This window comes from Phyllostomus discolor, chromosome 3, assembly GCF_004126475.2.
Source record: "Phyllostomus discolor isolate MPI-MPIP mPhyDis1 chromosome 3, mPhyDis1.pri.v3, whole genome shotgun sequence".
NCBI lineage: Eukaryota > Metazoa > Chordata > Mammalia > Chiroptera > Phyllostomidae > Phyllostomus > Phyllostomus discolor.
The window spans coordinates 210,098,551-210,122,871 of NC_040905.2; the positions used below are offsets into that span (position 1 = coordinate 210,098,551).

At 61.9% G+C, this 24,321-nt stretch overlaps 2 protein-coding genes across 2 annotated transcripts; one reads left to right on the forward strand and one right to left on the reverse strand.

The window, feature by feature from the left end:
- Nucleotides 1-7,239: 7,239 nt before the first annotated feature.
- On the reverse strand, nt 7,240-13,781 carry C3H9orf50 (chromosome 3 C9orf50 homolog). The gene is made up of 6 exons (XM_036020132.1): nt 13,165-13,781; nt 12,700-12,924; nt 9,451-10,004; nt 8,131-8,302; nt 7,775-7,949; nt 7,240-7,474 (listed from the first exon to the last, which is right to left on the reverse strand). The coding sequence occupies exons 1-6, from the start codon at nt 13,779-13,781 to the stop codon at nt 7,367-7,369; spliced, it is 1,851 nt and encodes a 616-aa protein (XP_035876025.1). The 3' UTR covers nt 7,240-7,366.
- Nucleotides 13,782-17,488: 3,707 nt separating this feature from the next.
- On the forward strand, nt 17,489-24,238 carry NTMT1 (N-terminal Xaa-Pro-Lys N-methyltransferase 1). Its single transcript, XM_028518780.2, has 5 exons — nt 17,489-17,650; nt 18,927-19,013; nt 21,265-21,477; nt 22,304-22,556; nt 23,433-24,238. The coding sequence occupies exons 3-5, from the start codon at nt 21,316-21,318 to the stop codon at nt 23,687-23,689; spliced, it is 672 nt and encodes a 223-aa protein (XP_028374581.1). The 5' UTR covers nt 17,489-17,650; nt 18,927-19,013; nt 21,265-21,315; the 3' UTR covers nt 23,690-24,238.
- The last annotated feature ends 83 nt before the right edge of the window (nt 24,239-24,321 follow it).

A 24,321-nucleotide genomic window follows, 5' to 3' on the forward strand; every position in this document is an offset into this window, starting at 1 on the left:
CGTTAGGTTAGGAGTATAACAACCGCGAACTGGCTGGGCTTAGACCCTGGCCTGGCCACCTGCCAGCTGTGTGACCTCGGGTGAGTGGCCCAACTTCTCTGTGCCTCAGTGATGAGCAGCGAACGAGTTGATCCCAGAAACCCTAGACGACAGCCTCTGAAACAGAGCTAATGGAGGGCCTCAGTTTTAGTTACAAGGACTATTAGTCCGAAGAGGCAGGCTGCGGGACTCCTTTAGGGGGGACTCTACATGGGAGGGAGGGGTCTGTGGTGGGCCTCGGAAGTCCTAGCTGCTCCCAGGATTTTTCTGAACAGAGGTGGTCCTTAGCTCCTGTCACGGGGCCTCATGACCCCCAAAGCTGAGCCTCCTCGAGCCCTCGGTGATAGTGCCCCCGGGCTCCGAGGGCTGCTTGGTGCTTGCCCCGGCCAGGCCGGGGCTGGTGGGTGTCCACGGTCCTGCAGAGCCACCACAGACGCCCCATGTGGGGGGCCACGCGTGCTCAGGGACAAGGAGCCCCCCATTCAAGGGAATGATTTCTCAGGCCGAGACGACACCGCACGGCTGCATCCAAACCTGCTCTCTTCTCTGCGATGGGGTGGCGTGAAGACAAATTTCAAAGACGGAGCTTTGAATAAACAAAACCCAATAAAAATAATGCCCTGAACCCAAATGCTGAATCACAGCCCCAGGCACATGCAACCAGCTGACGCCAGCCCTCCCTGGTGACAGGCACGAGCCACTTAGGGGCGTGCCAGGAGCTTCCGTGCAGCTGGGGCCTAGGTGGCCCAGGCGCCGCACCTGCCCCACCCCCAGCAGGCCACCTGGCCCAGCCCCGCGCTCCGGGCCTTGCCGGGACTCCTGCCAGCTCCGTCCTGGTGGCTCTGTCGGGCTGGAAGCGTTATTTGCCCGATTCTCACCTGCTCCCCCATCTGGCATCAGGGAGGCTGTGAATATATTGCAACCGACCCCCCACCCTACCCCGGAACACGAGCCTGCTGCTGGGAGGTAGTGCAGCTTCTCCGCACATTCCAATCTTGGTTCCGCTGTGTGACCCCAGGGTGGTGGCCGCACCTCTCTGAGCCTCATGTAGAACCGGGGGTCCTCATAGTACCTCCTTCATGGGGTGGAGCTCTGGCTGCCTCCATAGCAGCTGGGGCAGGAGACAGGCTGTGGGGGAGGCCTGGGTGTATGGCGAACACCCAGCGGGGCGGTAGACCACAGCGTGCCAAGGCCAGGTGCTGCTCATGGGCGGCCGTTTACGCTGTGCCTAAGTGGCCTTGAAAGAGCCTCCTCCGCGCCCCCAGGTAGATGGTAGAGTGAGGACGGTAAGTGCAGGGAAATGTGCACAGTGCGGAACCCATGCCTCACCGACTGCACGGTACAAAATGCACGCATGCACTCACTTCCTCGTTTGTGCGTACACTGTCTCGGGGAGGCACCCAGACACGGGGGTACCTGGGAGGAGGGATCAGGGCCCAGGGCCCGGTGGGAGGCAGCTGGGAGGGGCTTTCGCCTCCCTGCTTTCCGGCCCGTGCCCGCCCACACTGCCGCACGCAAGCATTGTCCGACCAGTGCACATGCGCAAGAGTCTGTTCCAAGTTCTTCCGGAGCTTAGCTGGTGACCTCGCGCCTGCCGCTGACCCAGCTCCCAGGGAACTGCCCCAAGGGGTCCGGGGACCCGTGGCAGGATGTGGGGTCAGGACCAAGCCCAGCCCCCTGGGTCAATCAGGCCCTGCCTCTGGGCAGCCCTCCTGGGCGCTCCTGCCAGCCCCCCAGGGGGCCCAGCCCAGCACGGACCACGGTGTAATGTCTGCGTTCTGGACCTTTACGGTCTGCAAGGGCTCGGGGAAACGTGAACACACAGCGCCCTGGTTCAAAGCCCATTAAGAATTTCAAGAGGACGAGAGCGGAGCATGAAACCCAGTGCAGAGCCCTTCTAGGCGAGGGGCCCCAAACCAGCCCCCGCTGTGCCCTCCTCACCAAGACACAGGCACCTGCGTCAGGAGCACCGCCCGTCTCATTCGCAGGGCCCGGCACACAGCCCGGGACACGGCAGATGCTCAGCACGCGTGCGGGGAATGAACGAAAGAGAAGGAATGGAACCGAGGCGCGGGCAGAGTTCACCATCGACAACGAGCCTCTGGGGACCCCGGCTGAGCCTCTGCTCCCGCAGCCCTGCCCTCTGGGCTGGGGGAGCTCTGGCCAGTTTTCTGGAGGGCCAAACCCCAGGCTCAGCGGAGGCCACTGCCCTGTGCTTCCCCCATCACAGCACTTCTCACGGGCTTCTAATCTGGAGCTCGGCTGTGTGACCCTGGGAAAGTGACTTAACCTCTCTGTGCCTGGCTTCCTCATCTGTAACATGGGGCTGGGGCAGTGCCTACTTTGGAGACATGCTCTAAGCATGGCAGTCTCTGGACCGATGTTGGCTCAGGGTACAGGCATCAGTCATTCCTCCTCTGATTTCTGGGGGGACTCGGAGCTCTGGGAGGGCAGGGCCTAGGTCTGTCTCACTCACGAGGACCCCTGGCCGCTCTAGTTACCATTCCAGGCCGGCTGTGGGCTATTAGAAGTTACTCAGGAGCTGGCCTGGGGGGGTGTCTTTCCCTGGAGAACACGGTCCAGGCCCCCGAGGAGCCTGGGCCAGCAGGGCTCATGGCCAGGGGGGCTGGAAGTCAGCCCAGAGCCCAGCAGCGGCTCCCTGGGAGCTTGGGGGTGGCACTGTGGTCCCCGGGGCTGCCAGGTGAAGATAATAAACTAGGTAGGCCCTGGCGGGTGAGTCATTAAGGGTCCCCGAGGCCCCATGATGGGAGATGGCAAAGGAGCTGCTCAGGCTGCTGTTCTTGGGGACCAAGGGCCACAATCCAGGAGGGTTGCAGAGCCAACCTGGAGGGTCCAAAGCCTGCTTCTGGCTCAGGCTCCGCCCAAAGCCAGCTCCGATGGGCCCACATAGTGCAGCGAGCATCACCAGTGTCACCGCCTTTCCTGAGTCTGTTTAAGGGAATGTTGAGGCTTGTAGGGCTGCCTGGAGGTGGCAGCGTACATTGTCTGCACAGAGGGATTTGATGGTTTTCAACAAGAGCCCCTGGCTGGTGCAGACCACCTGTCCTTTAGGGCACATCGGGAGGGAGTGGCAACAGGACCCAGAGAGACAGGGATGCGGGGGAGAGGGAGGACGCGGGTGGGAGTGAGGTCAAAGGCAGTCGAAGGCAGAGGGACTGGAATGAGCAGTGGGCAGCCCACGTGGGGGGCACAGGACATGCGTGCGTGTGTGAGAGTCTTGTCTAGGAGGACAGTAACCGTTCCCCTCGCCTGTCAATGGCCTGCCTGGACCCCCTGCCCACCCACACCCATGCCCAGGCCCAGAACTGTTACACCAGCCACGCTGCACGCAGGCCAGCCAGCAGTCACCTCTCTTCCCACACTTCCTGTTCCTCTGTCCGGGTCTGGCCACGCCCCCACCTCACTGTGGTGGAAGGCCCAGGTGTCCGCCCCGCGCCCCATCCAATGGGTGGGACCCCCTCTGTGCCCCCAAATCCCAGGCTTCCCATCACCACTCGTCACTGTGTCCTGTTTTGTCCCCCACTAGACTGTAGCTTGAGGACAGGGCTAGTCATTCTAGTGTCCACCGAGGGCCCAGGGCCCGCGTGTATGGGGCGCACAGTAGGTGCTCAATGAAGGGCCTGCAGAACGAAAGCAGGTGAGCCCGTGGGGCAGCTCGTGTCAGGCCCCTCCCCGCCCAGCCCCCGCCCAGAGTCAGCGCTGCCCTGCCCACGCCGGGGGTCCAGCCGCCGTGGCCTCCACCCTCCGAGGAACCTTGAGGCCTCCTGCCCCTCTGACCCTTTGCTCTTGCCGCTCTGCTTCCAATCTGCACACCCTCCCCCAATTCCACTTTCTCCAAATAACCTCTCTCCCTCTCCGACCCAGCCCTGGGCCTCCCTGCCACCGAGATGCCCACGTGCTGGACGAGGGGCCCCAGGCAGGATGGGTCTCGACCACCCTGCGTGCCTTTCAGGTGGAGATGTGGGCTGCTGCCACGAGGTGCTGCCGTACATTGGTGTCTCCTCCTGCCGACCTTCAGCCCGGACTCCAACACTTGCAAACTGTGTGGCCTTAAGAGTCTGACCCGCCCTGATTGGTGTGGCGCAGTTGGCTGGGCATCCTTCCGCACAGGCCTGGGTTGCGGGTTCGGTCCCTGAGCAGGGTGTATACGGGAGGCAACCAGAAAAAGAGTGGCACCCCTCTGGGCCTCAGTGTCCCCAGCAATGAAAGGATGTACTGGGAACACGTGTGTGTGGCCGAAGGCTGCCCACTGGTAGAGGACGCAGCCTGGCCACACCCTGGTGTTCTCTGAGCTTCAGTTTCCTCATCTGCTGCAAAGGGGCTAGGAGATACCCCGGCCAGCCTGGCGGGTGGAGGGGCCTGGGAGCGGGGAGGGCTCTGGAGAGAGGAGCAGCGATTTTCTTCCCTCCTTCCTGCTCCCCTCTCTACACCCCCAGACCGGACGCAGCTCCCCTGGCCCCACCCATGGTCTTGTCTCAGGTCTGAGCATGGACCACAGTGAGGGTGGGGAGCAGAATGGGGTGGGGACCAGGTTTGCTCAGAATGAGAGGGCACAAGAGGCCTGTGCGGGGGGCACCCCTGCCTTGCACCCCAGAGATTCTGCAGGGGTGGGGACCGGAGCCCAGCCCCAGCTCCAGCTGCAGAAGGCCATGTTCCCGGCCTTCCGGCCATGCTGCTCCCCGGAGCCCCAGGAGGGGCTGGCCACCCGCCAGCCCGAGTGGGAAGGTGCCAGAGAAAAGGGCCCTGTTGGGAGCCCTGAGAAGGGGGGAGAGCTCAGAACCTGGGGACATCTGGGAAGGGGTCCCACCCACACCTGCACCCACACCCCCTGCCGGTCTCCACACCTTCCTTCTGGTCACCCAGTTCAAGTTCAAGCTCTGCCTGAGTGGGGGAAGGGCATGCCAGGGACTAGAGCTGCAGAGGATGGGGAGGGGCTGGGGGGGACATCTGGGGCCTCCCTGTCAGCAGGTGGGCCTGGGAATGTGGGGCTGGAGTCGCTGGGAGACCCTGAGTGTGTGTGTGTGGGGGGGGGGGGGGGGATGTGTGTGCGCCATCTGTGGTGTCCCTAGTGTGTGTGGTGCGGGTCCCTGCATGAGTGTGTGTCTGTGTGTGATGCCTTTGAAGTGTGTGTGTGTCTGGCGTCTGTGTGTGTGTGGTGTGTCTGCTGTGTGTGGCGTCTGTGGGTTAGGCTGGCGTCTCCGTGTGTGGTGTGCTTGCTGCGTGTGCATGTGTGGTGGTGTGTGTGGTGTGTCTGCGGGGGTCCCCCTGCGCCTGCTCGCGCGCTGAGTGGGATGTGAGGCTCCGAGCTGATGCTCAAGGTCCTCTTGACACAGAATCCATGTTTGTGGAAGAGGGAAAGAGGAAGAGAAGGGAGGCGAGGGGAGGGTCGGGGGCGAGGGAAAGAAAAAATGAAGGGCTGGGGAAGGGGCGCAAGGGGAGGGGGGAGGCGGAGGGTGCAGGGAGGGGCAGAAGGTCCCCGTTTGCCTGGGTGCGGGCACCCCAGCCAGCCCGAGCCTGTGGGGGAGGTGGAGAATACCCCCCATTCCCACCCCTTCGGCAGGTCTCTGTCTGAGCTCCTTCCCTTTGTGCTGGCCGCCTGCGGGGCAAGTGCTCGGCTTTGGGTCCCCCCGCCAGATGCTGGCAAAGATTTTCCAGGGGCCTCTCCACCCCGGTGCGCTGCCCGCGGGACTCAGTTTCGAGGGCTCGCTGCTCACAGCTCTGTCGCAAGCTTAGCAATTTTTGGTTAATCAACACAAGGTGAGAAAGAGAAGCTGCGGGACCAGCGGCCACCAAGCCCTCGTGGGCGGGCAGGTGGCAGGCGGCCGCTCGGGCGCAGCGGAGCTCCGGGCTGGAGGCGGCGCGGGGGCGGGAGGCACGGGAGCGGCGCGGCGCGGCGCGGCGCGAGGGGAAAAGTTTCCGACCCTCGGGCGAGAGGCGGAGAAGTTTCGGCTGCGCCAGGCGGCGCCAAAGCCAGGCCAACACTGCCCCCGCGTGGGCGCGGGGTGGCGCGGCAGCCGGCGGCCGGGCGGGGGAAACTGAGGCTCGGAACTGGCGAGAAGGGCTCTCAAGGTCACCGGGAGGAGGTGCGGCGGAAGCAGGCCTCCTGTGAGACCCGCAGACTCTCCAGGAAATAGAAAGACTGCGCCGGGGCTGGGCGTGCAAGTCCGGGAAATGGCGTGGAGGGGGACAGTCATCCCGGGGACTGAAATCCCAATCCGGCCCCACACCCCCACCCCCCCCCACCCCCCCGCCCCGCGACACACAAAGGGGTGGAGCACTGCCCCCAGCCCATCCCCTACAAGGTTTGTCCAAACTGTGCCTGCACTTGTCGCCTCTGTTCTGGAGCCAGGGCACCCCCTTAAAGAGGGGTCCCCACCCACAAACTGTCCTGGCCCTGAGATCCCCACCGCCTGTCCCCCCAAATCCCACCCTTTTCCCACTCATCAGGGTGCCCGGGTGTGGATTCCGCAGCAGTTTCCTTACTGGCCAGTAGGTGGCGATAAAGACCCGGATCCCGGGCCTGGCCAGGGGTTGGGGCCCACCCTGAGCTTCAAGGAGTGGAGGGGGCTCAAACTTTGCCAGGGTGTTGCAACACAGCCGTGGCAGGGCCACACCCGGACGACAGGCATGTAGGGTGGCACTGGGGGGTCAGTACAGAGGTCAGATTCACTCCAGGCAGTACCTGCCACCTAATCTTTTCGTCACCTCCTGCCCACGCCTCCCCTCACCAGGAGGAAAAAGACAGCTGGTGGGGGCCCACCCAACTACCCTCCCACCCAGATGCTGTGACCAGGGACAGGGGGTGTGAACCTAGTCTGGGGCACTCAGAAAACCAACATTTGAGCACACATAGGGGTCTTTTCCCGCAGCCTCAGCCTGGACGCCCTCAGCCCACAGCAGTAGGTCAGCAAGCACCCTTGGGTGCCATCGGAGATGGAGGCCAGCCCAGGTGTCTGCTTCAGGTGTGGGCTGATCCAGACGGACAGAGGCTCGGTTCCAAGGTTTGAGGTGTGTGGTGGGGTCTCCCACCTTCCAGAAGAGGGATTCACTTAGAACCAACCCTGACCCCTGGGGATGCCTTGCCCCCGCCCTTCAGCCTCATCTCGGCTGTGGCCCCCCCCCCCCGAACCCCCCCCATGGTCTGGGCCCCCCAGGGGTCAGCAGAACCAGACACCTGGAGAGGCTTGGAGGGTGAGACCTGGCAGCAGGTTCCAGGCACCTGGGATGCACATTTATTTGTGGGCCAAGGCCGGCCTGTCCTCACCCCTGGCCCCCGTCCACACCTGGGCTCGGCTCCGGAAGCCTTTCATCGCTGAGCCTGCTGCCGTGTCACTGAGGGCAGGAGGAGCTGGTACCCCTTCGGGCGGCCTCGGTTCAGGAACCTGTGCAGCTCCAGGCTGGGCAGGAAGGACTCCTAGAGGGAGAAAAGACCAGCTGGGGCCTGGGTGGGGGTGGGGCCGGGGGCGGTTCCTGGGCAGCAGACAGGGCTCCTGGGGCCTCAGCACTAGGGGGCAGGAACTCAACTCCATTTGAGAGATGAGGAAACCAAAATGCAAAGACAGCTTGCTCTTACGGAGCTGGGATCTGAAGCAGGCAGCCCAGCTCGAGACCCAGCCCTCAGCCAAGCGTGTGGGGAGGCTCCACCTGGCACTTGCTCCCCCACCCCCCACCGGACTGGGGTGCTCCAGGTGGCTGGCTGCCCACAGGTACTCACCAGTTTCTGGCTCCAGGAGCAGGGCGGTTTGCCCACCGGGTCGAGAATGCTGTGGGCACCCAGAAAGCTTTTGCGGTCTCTTTGCTGCCGCTGGGTGCTGGCCCTGGGGATGTAGGGCACGCTTCTGTTCATAGAGGTGTCCTCAAAGAGGTAGTCTTCCAGCTCCGGGATGGGCCTGGGGGCAGATCAGCCTGTGAGCTGCATGGAGCCCGGGTCCCAGGTCCGTCCATGGCTGGCGAGGCTCTCAAGGGCCCAGGCCCGCGGCCTGCCCGCAGCTGGCCGGACCTCGGGCTGGGAGCTCTACACGGTGAGGAGGGGGAATGAGTGGGAACCCCAGCCCTTCCCCGAAGCCTCACAGGCTGGGGTTGTCCCAGCGGAACGGGGAGCTGGCCGCGGCCTCCTCCTTGGCCTGGAAGTCCAGGGCTCCGCTGGGCAAACTCTCCACCCATCTCCCGACGCTCCCAAACGCACGCTCCAATGCCGCCTCCGACGGGGTGGCTGGCCTGGTCCCGGTGATGCCCTGCTGGACTGGAGGGGAGAGGGCACTGTGAGAGCTCTCCTGAGGGAGGGAGGGAGGGGACACCCCCCCCCCCCAGCTCTCCCCTCCTCCCTCTGGCAGGCAAGGCTGGCAGAGCCGGTCTCCATGGAAACCCAAGGCTCCCCAGCGCCTTCTGGGTACCTCCAGAGAAGGCTCAGGTTTTAAAACTCTCTCGTGTGACTGTTTTTGCCTTTATTACCCAGTCTGCCCCTGCACCCCCACACCACTCCTGCTCCAGCCCCAAATGGCCCCCCTTTTCTACCATGGGAAGGCCAGTCACCCCACAATGGAGGTCCAGGGGAGGGTATTGATTCTCCCGTGGGGATGGAGGGGGTTCTGGGGGCTGGGAGAACCTCCTGCCCAACCAACAGCAGCCATTCTGACCAGTCAGGGGTCCTGAGGATGGGGCGGCTGGGAAACACCCACAGAGCCCCAGTCTGGCACCCTGGGGTGCAGGTGCAGTCCCCCCAGCTGGTGGCTGGCCAGGCAGCTCCCCCTGTGCCTGGCAACCGCCAGTTACTGGAAACTCTCTCCAGGCGCCTCAGGGCACCGCCTGTGGTTGCCCTGGACCCCCAGAGTGGCCGGGCTCCCTCTGGCGTCTCTTCTTGGTGGCTGTGCCATCTGTTCAGGCCCTTGGTGTCCTCATCAAACAACTGGAAGTTGGGTAAAATCACGGTTTCTCTCTGCAGCTTCCTGGGACCCTCGGGGATCCCCCCCCCCCCAGCCGGTGACAGTCCTGGGTTTTAGGGCTACAGCTAGGCTTTGGGCAGCCGTTTCCTGAAACTGCACCTAGTAGGTGCTCAAAAAAAAAGAGGCGCAGACTGTTGACCGTCGGAGGTTGCAGCCCCCAGGGTCGCTGCTGGAGCTTGAGGAGAGAGGAAGCGGGGAAGGCGGAGAGGGGGAGCTTTGGTGACCTCCACGGGAAGCCACGCCCCAGCGCTCAGGCTATCCCGTTCCTCCGTCGTGAGAGCTCGCGGAGGGCAGGGGTCTGCTGCGGACCCAGGCCTGCTGGCTCCTAGCTTCTTTGCCAGACCCGGTGGGGCTGGTCTCCCCTAATCTTCTGGAACTTTCTGGACACCCCCTCATCCAACTCTGCTTTCACGAATACGGGAGGAAGATGCTTCTGGCGCCCTCCCACCGCCACCAGCCCCTGCAAGCCACGCGGGGAGCCGGATCCGGGTCGGCAGGCTGTGGGCGCGGTTCTGAGGTGGGCAGATGCGGCCTGTGAGAACCCAGGGGCGTCCAGCAAGTTCTGGGCAGCCGTGGTGTCCTGGTCCCATGCTGTGGCTGCGGCCTGGTGCCACCTGCTTTGGGACACTTCTACCGGACCTCGGACCCTCAACTTCGTCCTCGAAGGCCACCCTGACATCCTCCGGAGGGGCCAGGTCAGGTGCCTCCTTTGAGGGCTCAGCGGCCTTTCGGCCTCTGCGGGCCGGTGCCTCCCTCCCAGCACCCAGGGCCGCAGGGTCCGCTCTCCCAGCTACAGGCTGGGGCTCTGTGGAGTGTGGGGCTCCCCGCCCCAACTGCTTACGTGCCCGGCTGCGCTCCCAGTAGCGCAACGCCGTGTCCCATACGGTCTCGTCAGCGAACCGCACTCGGAAGGGACTGCACCTCCTGTGGTGCCCTGAGCCTTCCTCCGAGGAGCTGTGGGTGAGCTCGGCCTTGAGCTTGGGCGCCTGGAGACCGTGGGGCCTGCGGAAAGAGGCAAGAGTGAGAGGGGAGGGCCAGGGCCCGAGCCCTCTGGGCACCCCCCCACCCCAACAACGCACATCCACCAGACTGCAGCTCACCGTGCGAACCTCACGGTCACAGCCGCTGGCCTTTCCCGAGCACCTCCCGCGTGCCAGGCACGCAGCGTGCAGCCCCACCCAGCCCACACACCTCTGCGATGTATGGTCACCGTTCCCATTTTACAGACGAGGAAACTGAGGCACAGAGAGGTTTTTTTTTTTTTTTTTGTAACATGCCCAAGGTTACAAAGCCGGCGAGGGATGGGGCCAAGCTTTGAATCCCGGTTCCAGAGCCGGCGCTCTTCCGTACGGGCATTTCCGCAGAGGGAACAAAGGCAGGGTCTCAGGAGCCAGGCGGCCCTGGGTTCCGATCCCAGCTCTCCTGAGCTCTGGTTCTCTGGTCCGCACGGTGGACCCCAGGCCTGCCCACCAGCCAGGGCTGCGCGGAGGCGAGACGAACAGCAGAGCACCCCGCCGAGGGTCTGCGGGGCCGGGGTGAACACCTCTAACTGGGAGCTGTGCTCACTGTAATTACCGGCCTCGATGACACCCCCTCTCAGCAGCGTGCTCTTTGGGGGCCAGCCCTTGAGTCTGCCCTTGTAGTGCCCCCTTTAAATGATTATGTAAATCATGGACGGGCATGATAATAGCATCCTTAGAAGAGTTTGGTGAGCATCACATAGCTTGTGGGAAGCATCTAGCCCAGGCTCTGTGCTCAATGAAGGGGATCTGTTATTGTTACATGCGTTGTTACTAATTTTGTCCTCAAGGCCACGGCCCCACGAGGGCCTGCCTGATCCACCCACGGTTCTGTGATTCAGAAAGGCCATGTTTGACCGTAGGCACATACGCATCGCTACATCCACGCCCATTCATCTGACCACATCTTCCCGCCTGCGCGGACCCAGAGGTCCACGAAAGAGCCTGGCAGGCGGGAGGTGTCCGAGACTGCGCCTGGCTGCAGCCCTCGGACCTGCTCATCCGACAGCCGTCGGCATAGCGACGCCCGCTCCACGCAGGCCTCAGGGCCAGGCCAAGGCACCCCAGCTCTGCCCACGCTCTGGCACCTCAGCGTCTCCTCCCAAAGGCTGCTGGAGCCTGTTCTAGTGCACCCTGCATTGCCCCCACCCCAAGGCCCACCAGGGAATCTTCCGCACTGGAAAGTGCTCGAGTACTAGCTCTCGACTACGGAGCACAGAGAATGCAGCCTTCCCTGCTCTTCTCACGGTTGAGCCCTCGAGAGCCATACGTTTCTTTATTATGTCTTGCGAGGAGCGGCGTGTTTATCTGGCCGGAGTGGTTTAAAGTTCCTGGGCTGGCAAATGTGTTTCATTTCTGGCTCCTACTCCAATGTCTGCCTGGAGCACGGTGTCAGTGGGGAGAAGTGCGGCGATCCATTAGCACTGTCTGCCACGCGTGCAGGATTAGAAGGAACGGTGCATGTGTCGTGTATTTACTCTGCTGGTCTCTAAACTCCTGCTCAGCGCTCTTCACCCCTCACCCCTGTTTAAGCCCATTTAAGCCGGAAGCTGTTTTTCTGCATTCTTTCCGTCCTCCATCAGAGTTATGGTTTCTTCTCCTGCCTCCATCCCTTATTTTATTTCCCCCAATATTCGACATAATTCAATAAGACATAATCAATGGTAGAGGAAGAAATGGTTGAATGGATGGTGGAAAGGGAAAAGGATGGAAGACTTGTGGGTGGGTAGGTGGATGGCTGGACTAGTGAAAAGGTCTGAATGGCCCCTGGCTGGCATAGCTCAGTGGATTGAGCACGGGCTGCGAACCAAAGTGTCACAGGTTCGATTCCCAGTCAGGGTACATGCCTGGGTTGCAGGCCATGACCCTCAGCAACTGCACATTGATGTCTCTCTCTCTCTTTCTCCCTCCCTTCCCTCTCTAAAAAATAAATTAAAATAATAATAATAATTAAAAAAAAGAAAAGTCTGAATGGAAGAGCTAGGTCTAGGAGGATGGGTAGAGGTGTGGATGGGTGGGTGAATGATTACGTGGATGGGTGGGCGAATGAGTATGTACATGGGCATGTAGGCTCGCAGATGGCTTCGTGACTGGATGAGAGCCGGCTAGCGTCCTGGGTTTGTAAGTGGCTAGAAGGACTTGCAGGTGATTGATCTACACATTGGGTCCGTGGATAACATTGTGGGCATCTGCGAATAGGTGAGCAGCTGACCAACGAGATGGGCAGACGGATGGATGGGTGGGTTGCTGAATAGGGTGCAGAAGACCTCGTTTGCAGATAAGATGCACGCAAGGTGGATGGGTGAAGGGGAACGTGAAAACACGGATGGCTTCGTGCATGAATTATGAACGTGCTGGTAGGAGACCTAACTGATGGGTGGATGGATGGGTTCACAGGTGTGGATGGATGATTCCCGAATGTGTTGGGAGAAAACCTGCTTCACAGATGGACGGATGCAGCGATGAACGAGCGGAGGGTGGGATGCATGGATGGGAGGATGGGTGGATCCACAGGCGGACTGTGAATGTTCTGGCAGAAGACCCGACTGTGGGTGCCCCCGCAGATGGACGACCAGGTGGATACATAGGTAAACTCTCGGGCGAAAGACAGAAGGAAGAAAGGGAGCAGAGAAATGCTCTGTCTCCTCCCTCCCCGCCCCCATCCCCCCGGCACTCACCTGTCGGCCTTTTTGACCTTGGTGGCTTCTTGATCTCTCCTCAGCAGCCCCAGGGTAGGTATCTGATCAAGCGAACTCTTCTTAAGACTATTCTGGAAGTTCAATGACCGGCCCCTTGAAGACAAATAGGCCACATCCGGCATGAGTGGCCAGGGTCCCCACCCTTGGAGCATCGATGACAACCCTGTCCCCTGCCCTAGCAGGCCCCTGACACTCACCGCAGGTCTGGGACGAAGGAGCAGTCGGGGCTCGGAGGCGAGTACCCCCGCCAGCACTCGGACACGCACCGAGGATATGGCGGTTCTGAGGATGCTGAGAGCCAGGAGGAGATGGAAACAGTTAGGAGCCTTTGTTTGGGGACAGCCCTTACCAGGGTCTTCCTAATTCTATACCCTTTGGCCTCAGTTTCTTCATTCCTTCAAGATGGGCAGTGGTAGGCCCGCCCCCAGACATGGCTGTCCGAACTCTGCCAGGAACTCAACTAATGTTAGCATCATTCTTGGGAAGGGGGGGGGGGGGGCTCCCCACTGGAAACAACTCAGCCCCGTTGCGCAGCCCCCTGGGGACCCGGCAAGGGCCTCACTCGGCGGCGGCGGCTGCTCAACCCACTCCGCACCGAGCTGGCTCAGGAACTCCCGGAACCTTCGAGGGAGGAACTCTCCGATGAGGGAGCCCAAGGAGCCCGAGGTCTTCCTGGCCGAGCCCCTCCAGGAGTCCTCGCACTCTTCAGGCCTGGGGTGCGGGGGCGACAGCAGCAGCGACCTCAGCCCCGTCCGGCTCCGCGCCGCCCGCGGGCTCATGGTGAGCAGAGGGGGCAGGCGCAGCCCGGAACGCCAGACGTCCACCCCTGGCTCTGTGTGCGAGGACTCGACACTGGAGGCCGGCCACCACTCGGGGCTGCCCCTCGAGGCCCTCGAGCCCCGAGATCTCCACGCGCCAGGCACGGATCGGAGGTCACGCGGAGGCGGAGGCGGAGGCGGCGGCCCTGGCAGCCCCGGGTCTCTCCTTCGGCGCGCGCCCTCGCCAGGGAACCCCTTGGGCGCCACCTGCTGGGCTCGGAGGTTGGGGTGACGCCAGGGCATGTCTGGCCCGTACTCAGCTCAGGGCATCCTCAAGCCCGTGGGGGCGGGGGTTGCCGTGTGCAGCGGAGAGCAGGGCGCAGACCAGCCCCCAGGCCATCGTGCCGAAGGCGAGGCAGCGTGGTTTGGGGGTAACATCCCGGGCTCGCCAGACACGGAGCGGCTTCAGACTAGAGCTCGCCCAGCCTCTGTGTCCTCACTTGGAGGGTGGTGACGGTAAGAGCACCCACCTTTTTTTTGAGTTGCTGTGACGTTCCAATGAGCCGGCGCACGTAAACGGGTTAGAATAACGTGGGGCACATCGCCAGTGCTCAGCAAACACTAGCTGCTATTATGATGAGGATTTTAAAAGATGCATTTAGAATTTAGCCTCAGCTCCACTACTCATTAGCTTTGTGACCTGGAGGAAGCCCACGGATGGGCTCCGCTGGGCGGCCTCATCCGTGGAACGGGGATAACGGAGCCCCGCCCCTCGGAGAGTGAAACAGCCTCACGTCAGTCACGTGGCAGGAAGCATTTCCCTCATTGGAGGGTCAAGTCGTGGAGGCAGTTACTCTTACTAACCCTCGCCCTGCTAGGAACGAGGGAGAGAATCGTTCCTAGAACCCGGGACCCGCAGGAAAGGAGAGAGCTGCTCAGCGCCTGCCTCCTGCTGGGGCCTCCCCACCCCCACCCGCGGGTGGGGAGCTTGTCCCGGGGGTGGGGAGCTTGTCGAAAACACAGATGCTCCAGCTTCTGATTTACCGTACTTTGCCACGTATAGTGCGCATGTTGGCCCAAATTACTATTTTTTAAAATATTTTATTTATTTATTTATTTTTTAGAGAGGGAAGGGAGGGAGCAAACATCAATGTGCGGTTGCTGGGGGTTATGGCCTGCAACCCAGGCATGTACCCTGGCTGGGAATCGAACCTGGGACACTTTGGTTCCCAGCCCGCGCTCAATCCACTGAGCTACGCCAGCCAGGGCTCTGGCTCAAATTTCTGAGGGGAAAATAAGAATGCGCATTATACATGGGTGGTACTAATTCTGTGTCTATCCAAACGTTTTTTAATTCTTTTATTTTATGCTTATGCCTTAAAAGTGTAACTCTAGAAAGCAATAACGATATCCATAGGCAAAATAATACCCCGGAATAGGATCATTGGTTCTGTTTGTAAATATAAATACATAAATAAAACTGAATTGAAAATGAAAACAAAAGAATTTCCCCCTGAGAGTTTGGGCCAAAAACGTGGGTGCGCATTATACACGGCAAAATACGGTGGTAGGTCTGGGTGCGGCTAAGACTCATACTTTTAACAATCTCTCCCTTTGGGAGACAGAACCCCAGCCTTGCCCCCAGATCCTGACCCTGGGGGTCTCAGAGCCTGCTTCCTCCTCCACACCCCGCTCCTAGAGGCTGTTGGCTCTGAGCTGACTCCTGATAGTGCCACTCACCCTCCTGTGCCTTGGGGATGGGGGCGGAGAAGGTCCTGGGGAGTGCAGAGCCCTCAGCAGGTGGCTGGTGAGATGCCAACAGGCGGCATCCTGCCAACAGGTGGCAGGATGCGGGAGCCCATCTTCCCGGCCTGGTCTCTCTGCTGGCCCCTCCCTGCCGCCTTCAGGGCCTCTTCAGGGTCATTGTGATCCGCCCCACACCCAAGGCTACGTGAGGAGCAGCGGGCACTGAGGCCTGGGGACAGAGGGCGGGGCAGTTGTGCTCGGGATGCCAAGGCTGCAGTCACCAGGTGGTGGGGGAACTCCTGATCAGAGCAGCCATGCCCGCGCCGGGGATGGAGGGCCCGGGGTTCAGCTACCCTCTCCAGACCAGGGAGGCCCAGGTAGGTCATGCTAGGGCTGGTGGTTCTAGAAGGAGAACTTCCAGCGGAAGGCTGGGCACCACCAAGGCAGTGGGCTTGGAATCCCAGAGAACCCACTTGGGGACCACGTTCCGCCTCTGTGTGCTATGCAACCCCGGACCAGTCTCCCCTTTGTTGGGGCTCCGTGGGGAAATGGACTGTTGGGAAAGGGCTTGAATTGTGAAATTTGAGTGAGGGACAAGGGTAATTTGGACAAGTAATTTCACTGGCATGGTATAATTTCATGATCTGAAAATTAAAAAAAAAAACACACAAAAAAAACCCAAACTTCGTGAATCAAACTACAAGGCATCTGCCTGGAGGAGGCGTCCCAGAGTATGTGTTCCATTTCTTGCAAATACTCCTCAGCCAGGGATGGGAAGAAATACCTCTCTGGGAAGTTAGAATAGTGAGTGGGGAAAGTGAGAAAGTTTGATATTTATTTTTTTAAATATTGTATTTATTTTTAGAGAAACGGAGAGAGAAAGAGAGGGAGAGAAACATCGATGTGTGGTTGCCTCTCACGCGCCGCCAACTGGGGACCTGGACCACAACCCAGGCAGGTGCCCTGACTGGGAGTTGAACCGGTAACCCTTTCATTCACAGACTGGTGCTCAATCCACTAAGCCACACCAGCCACAGGGCTGATATTTATTTTGAGGATATGCGAGTTTTTAAAAAATGGATGAGGAACGCCAGGCTAACTAGATGACTTCTAAGGAGCCCTCCAGCCCCTTGCTTGCTATAAATGTTGATTGAGCAACTACTATGTTCAAGATTTGGGAATTCAGAAATGCAAGACGCTTTGAGGTTGGGGGGGGGTGCTGGCCAGACCTGGAAAGGCCTTGGGGTCAGGGTGTAGGGAGGGGACTTCCTTTTCTGTGGACAGGAAATAAAAGCAGGGTGGATTTTTAGGAACCTCCAAAACGGCTAAACTCAGAGCGGCCCCCAAAATAAGATTACGGACACCCCAGGCAACTGACATTACCCATCACCCCCTTCCCCTAGAGACATGGAAAACGAAGCTTGAAAGGGGACCCAAGTCGGACCTGGAGCACTCTAGAGAGGATGCCAAGCAATATGGACATGAACAGATTTGGGGGACCCCACAGGTGGGCCTTTTCCGCACCCCGCCACATAGCCGTCACCTCGTTAGAGCAAACACAGTTTAAGCACCTCCCGTGTGCACAACTCAGAGGAAGGTGCTGGGCTGACAGTCTAAGACGAGAATGTCAGTGTAAGACAAACGGACTTAGGACGGATATCGGCAGTATCATGGCGGCAAGGGCCGGCCTGAAGCCTTGAATTGCAACGTCCCACACGTTTAACACTCCCGGAGTTGGCAGGTGAGCAGTTATTCCGTCCGCCTGGCAGGCGGGGAGACTGAGGCTTCGGGACCTGCCCCAGGTCTAGCTGCCGGCGATCTCCTATTGCCATCAAGGCTGCCTGAAATTCCCGCATTTCTGTTATATGGGAGGACCCCAAGGAAGGGCAGACTTTTTGAAATGTAAACTTCGTGGACTTGTTCTGCTTATTTGGGGTGGCAACCCCCGGCACTGCTAAGGTATTCCTTTTTTTCTTCTTTCCTCTTTGGATCTGTATTAAGATGCTAATTGTTATGCATGGGATTTGAAGGGGAAAGTCTCCCCGCTCACTTTACCCAGTGGGAAGCTTACAGAACACTCGTTTTTAAAAGTCCAGCCTTGAGCCTCCAAACGAACCGGTGCCCGTGCGGGAGACGGGAGAGAGTGGACGCTGCGCCCGTTCTCTCTCGCACAAGACGCAGAAGTCAAGTTAGGTCAGGAGACCAAGGGGCGGGGCAAGCCGACGCGGGGCGGAGCCAACCAGGCCCCGCCCCCTCCGGGCACCCGGAACTGACGTGAGCGGACAAAGGCAGCGCGCGCCGCGAGGTGTCGTGTCTGGTCGTGGTGTGACCGAGGTGGCTGTGGGCTTCTGGGCTCTTCGCTGCCGCCGCCCTCTCTTTCTCTCGCCCCGTCCTCTTCTTCCGGGTCCCGGGAGCCCCCGCCCGGGGTGAGTAGCGCGAGGCGGAGTGGGGGCGGCAGCCAGGGGGGCCCTGACCCCCAACTGTCTCGGCGCCCTGCGGCCCCGGCTCGTTACGTGACCCGGCGCTGGACGGCCCGACGTGCCGCACGTGCGCGCTCGGGGAAGGTTTCGGGCCGCGGGTGGGGGTCGCGGGCGCAGGTCGGGGCACCCGAAACCTGGCGCAGGCACCCCCCGCCCCCGACGCAGGTCCCCGGGCCGCAGCGAGCCCCTTCCCTCCTCTCAGCCTTGGTGTCCCCTCTGAGACCCGGGGGTAAGGACCCCACGCCCCCGCAGGGTGGGTGCCAGGATTCAGTAGAATGCTCACTTCGGAGCCGGGCGCGAGGCAGTGCCCGTGACACACGAGTCGCTATCGTATTTCACCCCGACCCCGCCCCAGAGATGGCCAGACACAGGGGCCGAGCAGAGGACAGTTCGCCGCCGGGAGACCTTGGAGCCAAGGTCAGCCCGTGCGCGGAGAGGCTGTCACACCGAAAGGCCTGGCTTTGCTGCCCGTCCACCGTGTGATCCGTCTCAGGACGCCCGTTTCGCCGGCTGTCTAATAAGGGGTAGAAAGACAGCGGGGCCAGAGGCCGCTGGGCCGCGGGGTGGGGCGGCGGTGCAGCCGGTCTGGATGTACAGAACCGTTGCCGGTGGGATGTGTGACCCCTGGGAGGACTCGGCCCCGATGTCGCCGAGACACTGCGGTTCCCTCCTTAATTCTGTTCCTGGTCTCCTGGGTGTGTCCGAGGCACCTCACTCCTGCAACGCAGTGGGTTTTCAGTCTCCAGCTGGCGGCTGTGGGAGGGTCGGAGGGTCCACGCGGGTAGCTTTGGCAGAAACCGGAAGCCATAGAGTCACAAAGATGGCATCTCAGAAAGCGTCCTTCCCTCCCCTGCAGCCCAGCGCCCTTTGGGCTGCTGGACGGACCCACCACCCAGCATGTCAGTGACAGTCCCTTCGGTGGGTCCAGTGCTCAACCCTGCACAGGGCGCTTCCCTGCGTCTGTCTCTCCGACCTTCACAGTTGGCAGAGATCATTGAGGAGGATCTCATTTAATAGAGATTTCTGAGCCGGAGGTAATAGGCCCCCAGCATTTATGCTTTTCTGTCCACCTCATCACCTCAGCCGAGCCCTCGAAGCCGGAGAGGGGCAGAGCCTGGCTCCGACCTGGCTCCCCTGGCTCCCTCAGAGCCTTCGTTTGTGTCTTAACGCTTCTCCCTGATTTTTTCCTTCCTCCCTCCCTCCTTCCCCTGCCTTGTCACAGAGCACGCCGCCGTTGTCCTATGTCCAGCTGCAGACACACGGACCCAGGGAGAACAGGCCCCAGCCGGCAGGCCTCCAGGAGGAGGAGGTAAGCTCAGGCAGGCCCCGGCCTCCCGTGGCTCCCAGGCTTGCTCCTGGAGACCGCGGTGACTCTGCCCGCCGCTGGCGGTGACGGGCACCCTTCTCTCCCAGGACCGGGGCAGGGAGAGGTAGCTGGGGAAGCAGAGGTTGCCCTGACACCTTGGCGGGGGAGGGGGAGAAGGTGGGGGATCACCATGAAGGATGATGAGCAGACACACCCTCCCCGCTGAGGAGCAGGAGCGCACTGTGAGCGAGGGGTTCCCGTCCTCCTCTGGGGGCTCGCCTGGAGCGCCCGCGCAGCCCCCCTGCGCTCCGGCCCCTTCCTAGCCCCGCAGCTGTGCGGCTCCTCACCGCGGCCCGGCAGGGTGCCGGAGGGCTGTCTGGCTGACGGCCCTGCTGTTGCCGCCCTGCCCACACCCCCTGCCCACACCGGGAGAAGCAAAGCGCAGACAGGGCCGGGGGAGTCACGTTTGCTAATGACTCGGCTCCTAGAACAAATGTCAGAGTTACAGCTGCCGTTTCCCGGCGTGGATGTGCCTCCCCAGCTTGTTCCCAGAAGCTGCTCGAAACTGGAACTCTTGTAAATTAGGTTATGCAGGGGACCCTGACATTTAAAGGAATCATGTTATACGGCTCTTTGGTAAAGCAAAAATTATATTGTCGGTAACGGCCTTCAGTGGCACCAGTTTTGAACGGTCGGGTTTTTATCTACGGGATTTTCTTAAAAGTGGAAACTGGCTGTAGCCACAGGAGACTCACTCTGTGATTCAGTCAACAGCCGGTCAGCCAACAGCCGCCTTGAATCTCGTGCCGGACTAACCGTGTTCAGAGTAACGACCCTGCCCTCAGGGGGCTCACGTGGGGGTGGGGGGCAAGGGGAACAGATAGGCAGGGACAGTAGAGCCCCGTGAGTGCGTGGCCCCAGATTTACTCTGTTCGTCTCACGGGAAGTGAAGGCTTTGCGGACACCCACGCGCCACACGGGGCGCCAGGGAAACATGGTGCTGCTCTTTGCGCCCTCCTCTCGGGTGCTGCCCGGTCCGCCGTTCGGAAAGGATCCTCCGTCCTCCGAGTTTCCACGGCTCTTTCTGGCCCAGCGAGAGTCCTCGGGGTTCATGTTTGCCCGTCTCTCCTACCGGGCGGCAAGCTCTCCAGGGTCAGGGGTCGGGGCCTGGGGCCGGACTTGAAGTGCACAAGCCCCACGGCAAGCAGAGCAGTGCCTGCAGGGCGGGGGGGGGCATGTGCCGGTGCCCCAGGGTGGCGAGGGGACCCTGGGTCCCTCCCAGGCCTGAGGTGGGCTGGCAGGCTGAGTGAGGGGCTGCTGAGCCACCCTCCGGTGGCGTGGGGGGCCTGAGCCCTCTGCCAGCGCCCAGTTGTTCCTTGGTGGTCCCCCTCTGTGCATTGGTGGTAACGCACCCATCAATGTCTGCTCTCACCCTCGCCCCAGCGGTCCGTGTGGCTGCCACCACTGTCTTCCAGAAACACACACCTTCTTGTGTCGCTCCCCACTTAGCCCTGAGCCGTCCCACTACTCACTCATCACTCTCCAGGGTGAGACGTAAACCACTCGATGGGACCCATGGGGCCTGGAGTTTCCGGTTGCCAGGGCTCTGCATGCGCTCCTGGGGCTTGTCCCGCTTGCTTCTCGAGCTCTTCCTCACCCTTGGCTGCAGCTGACGCCACTCCCCGGGGTGCCTTCCCTGACCCCAGCGGAGGCGGCCCCCAGGGTGCGTGTGCTCTTCTGGTGTCCTGGACGTCGCAGCCCTCACAGTGGGGCTATGTCTAGCTGCGTCTGCCCGCCCATTCGCAGCACGTGCCTGCAGAGTCCTGGCGGACCGTCCATGAGGGACCAGTCCCCACAGTGAGCTAGCTTCTGTGCTGGCGAATGGGAAGAAGGGGGGTGTGGGGGCTGCCCAGGCCCCTCCCAGGATTAGCCACATGCCCACCGCAGCAGGCCTGGGCTCCTGGCCTCGCGGTCCCTCCTCTTCAGTGAAGGTCAGATCCCCGTCCCCTGGGGTCAGAAGCCGCCGCGCCAGGTGGCCTGTAGAGTAGAGGGGCACTGGGAGCCGGGCCTCTGTGTCTCTTGCTCTGGCGTGACCATAGCTTTGTGAAATGACTTCAGTGCAAGGGGGGGGCGCTGCTCTCCAAAGGGTAGCAACGGGTTGGGGGACACTGGACGTCCCTCTGCGCCAGGCTGGACCGTGCGGCCAGCGAAGCATGGTGTCCTCGGCGTGGCTGACGCGCTCGTGTTTACGCAGGAAGCACCGCTGCTGAGTGTGTGTCTGAGCGGAGCCGGGGTCGGCGACAGCATGACGAGCGAGGTGATAGAAGACGAGAAGCAGTTCTACTCGAAGGCCGAGCTGTACTGGAAGGAGGTCCCGCCGACGGTGGACGGCATGCTCGGGGGCTACGGCCACATCTCCAGCATCGACCTCGGCAGCTCGCGGAAGTTCCTGCAGCGGTTTCTGAGGGTAGGTGGGCCTGGGCGCCCTCCGGGAGGGCAGGGCGTGGCTGGCACTGTGTCTTCCCCTCCCACGAGGGGTCTGAGGCTGTGCGTCACTGTCTGCCACCCACGCCTCGGACAAAGGGCAGGGGCGGCAGGCGGACTGTGGACGGGCCTCAAGGTCCCCAGGCGGGAGCTGGCTGTGATTTGGGGGGACTCCCTGGTGCTGGAACGGGGTAGTCCCCCTCTGAGTTTCCAGTTTTTCCGGGGACGGAACCTTTGTTCTCTGGCCGCCATGTGTGTGGGCATTTGGGCCCTGGCCGTTGGCCGTTCTGCTGAAGGCAGGCTCCGCCCACCGCCTTCCCCTGTGGCTGGGGCCTCCCTGGTCCTGTCCCCTTCCTGTCTGTCCCTCAGCAGGTGCCGGAGGCTGCTGCCCCCCTCCCCCCACCAGCCTACCCCATGTCTCTCCTCTGCCCACTTTCCATTGCCCCAAGTTCGTTAAAACCGTGCATGTGCTTGCCTATCGCCCTCTCCCGCTCCCTCCCTGATCAAATTCTCTCTGTTCTCCGTGCTGTCACTTTAACGGGGCGTCAGGAGAGGACACGAATGCCCCTCTTCAAGTCAGCGCCTCTAAGGGGAAGTCGGCTTTCATTTTAGAAATCTGGGCCCCAGAAAAATCACGTCACGTCCCCACCCACTGACGCCCCCACTGGTGCCGGCTGCCAGCCTGTGCCCCGTTTAGATGTGATTACTCCCAGGGCCCCCCCCCCCGCCCCCCCGGCATGATGGGGGCCCTCTGGCCCTCTCACCATTCTCACCCTGAGCGCATCTCCGCCTCCCTCCCCGCGTTCCAGGAAGGCCCGAACAAGACGGGGACCTCCTGCGCCCTGGACTGTGGCGCGGGCATCGGGAGGATCACGAAGCGGCTGCTCCTGCCCCTCTTCCGCGTGGTGGACATGGTGGACGTGACGGAGGACTTCCTGGTCAAAGCGAAGACCTACCTGGGCGAGGAGGGCAAGCGGGTGAGGAACTACTTCTGCTGCGGGCTGCAGGACTTCAGCCCCGAGCCTGAGTCCTACGACGTCATCTGGATCCAGTGGGTGATAGGTGAGCGTCCCGCTGCTGCTGCCGCCGCCCCCTCGGCCCTGCGCTGCCTCCCACGGTGGGGACTGGAGGCCCCCCCTGGGGTCCTGGGGCTAGAGGCCCCCCGTGGGGTCCCGGGGCTGGTGCCCCCGCGGCGGAGGCTCCTCCCGTCCGCCCTGCGCTCCAGGACCATGGGGCTGGCCACTGGGAAAGTGCCTCTCCTTCCATGTTGGTTTAACTCAGTACCTGCTGCAGCCCATGGTGGTAGGGGTGCAGGTTTTTGTTGAAAAATGTACGTGACCATCAACCACCTCACAAAGAGCACGGGCAGGAGATTTTGTGAAACGGGGCTTCTACTAAGAGGAAGCGCTGAGGCTTGGGCGGTCCCTGCTGTTGGCAGGGAGGGGAGCCCGGCTCTGCCGTCCCGTGCTGCACCGGCTCAGGCTGACAGCGGCGCACCTGGGGTGCTCTTCCGGGCTGCCAACGTGGTGACCAGCCACCCGCCCCAAGGCCGGGAGCACTGCCCTGCTGGGACATGCTGGGCCTGGCCCGCACTCAGTGGCGGTTCAGTGTAGGGAGGGAGGGAAGTCTGGCCCACTGGGCCGGTCCAGGCCTAGGAGGGGTGGGTGTGTGTGGTGGTAGGTGTCAGGCACAGCCTGGAAGTGGTGAAATCCCGGCAGCCTGCTTCGTGATCGCCCCGGGAAGGTGACCTCTGGGCCACGTCCGTCCTCCACCACTGGGGCTCAGTCAGCCCCCCCGGGATGTCGAGAGTGCCCTCAAGGCCCCGGTGTGGAGCACCAGTGTGTGCTCGGCTAGGTCAGGAAGGGGTGGCTGAAGGGAGCGCCCAGCGGGGTGTGCGCGCCTGTGCCCTCCTCAGCACTCCTGCCCCCGCCCCCACAGGCCACCTGACCGATCAGCACTTGGCTGAGTTCCTGCGGCGCTGCAAGCGGGGCCTGCGCCCCAACGGCATCATCGTCATCAAGGACAACATGGCCCAGGAGGGCGTGATCCTGGACGACGTGGACAGCAGCGTGTGCCGGGACCTCCAGGTGGTGCACGGGATCGTCCGCAGCGCGGGCCTCAGCCTCCTGGCCCAGGAGCGGCAGGAGAACCTGCCCGACGAGATCTACCACGTGTACAGCCTGGCCCTGAGATGACGGGCGGGCGGGCGCAGGAGCCAGAGGACCCGTGCGGGGGCGGGGAGCTGGCGGCCAGGGGCCGCCCGGAGGCCCCATCCACACCGGTGGTTTGCAGTGTTGGGTGAGGCCACCGGATACACCTGCCTGCCGCCCACTCACCACACAGGCTCTTTTAGCAGACACTGGGACCCACCGGGGAGTGCGGCTGGGTGGGCAGTGGGGACTGGGCAGAGCCAGCCTGTGGGAACACGGCAGCAGAGCCCCTGGGTCCCTGCCGCTGCCGTTACCAGGCCTTCCGGGCACGCACCTGGCTGCCTTCAGAGGCAAGAACCCTCTTAACTCGGTGGAGGACAGTACCTAGCGGGGAGGAGCGGGCTGCTGGAGCAACCAGCATTGCGTTACTTGCAGCTAGTGGGAGGGTGACAGTCCACGCGCTTTGGTGACAGGGCCCGGAGGTGGTGAACGGCAGCCTGCAGCCAGGAATGAGGTCTGTAACCTCATTTTGGCCACGCCCTGTGGCTCCTCCTTGGCTTGCGTTTCATTTCAAAATAAAAGAGGGTGACTGTTCCGGCCCGTGTGGCTCAGTTGGAGTGTCGTGCTGTAACTGAAAGGTTGCTGGTTCAATTCCCAGTCAGGGCACATGCCCAGTC

Coding starts and splice junctions, on each gene's coding strand:
- NTMT1 (XM_028518780.2), top strand. CDS start 21,316: ATGACGAGCGAGGTGATAGAAGACGAGAAGCAGTTCTACTCGAAGGCC. Junction 21,478..22,303: donor TCCTGCAGCGGTTTCTGAGG/GTAGGTGGGCCT, acceptor CCCGCGTTCCAG/GAAGGCCCGAACAAGACGGG. Junction 22,557..23,432: donor CTGGATCCAGTGGGTGATAG/GTGAGCGTCCCG, acceptor CCGCCCCCACAG/GCCACCTGACCGATCAGCAC.
- C3H9orf50 (XM_036020132.1), bottom strand. CDS start 13,781: ATGCCCTGGCGTCACCCCAACCTCCGAGCCCAGCAGGTGGCGCCCAAG. Junction 12,925..13,164: donor TTAGTTGAGTTCCTGGCAGA/GTTCGGACAGCC, acceptor CCTTCGTCCCAG/ACCTGCGGTGAGTGTCAGGG. Junction 8,303..9,450: donor GCTTGCAGGGGCTGGTGGCG/GTGGGAGGGCGC, acceptor TCTCCCCTCCAG/TCCAGCAGGGCATCACCGGG.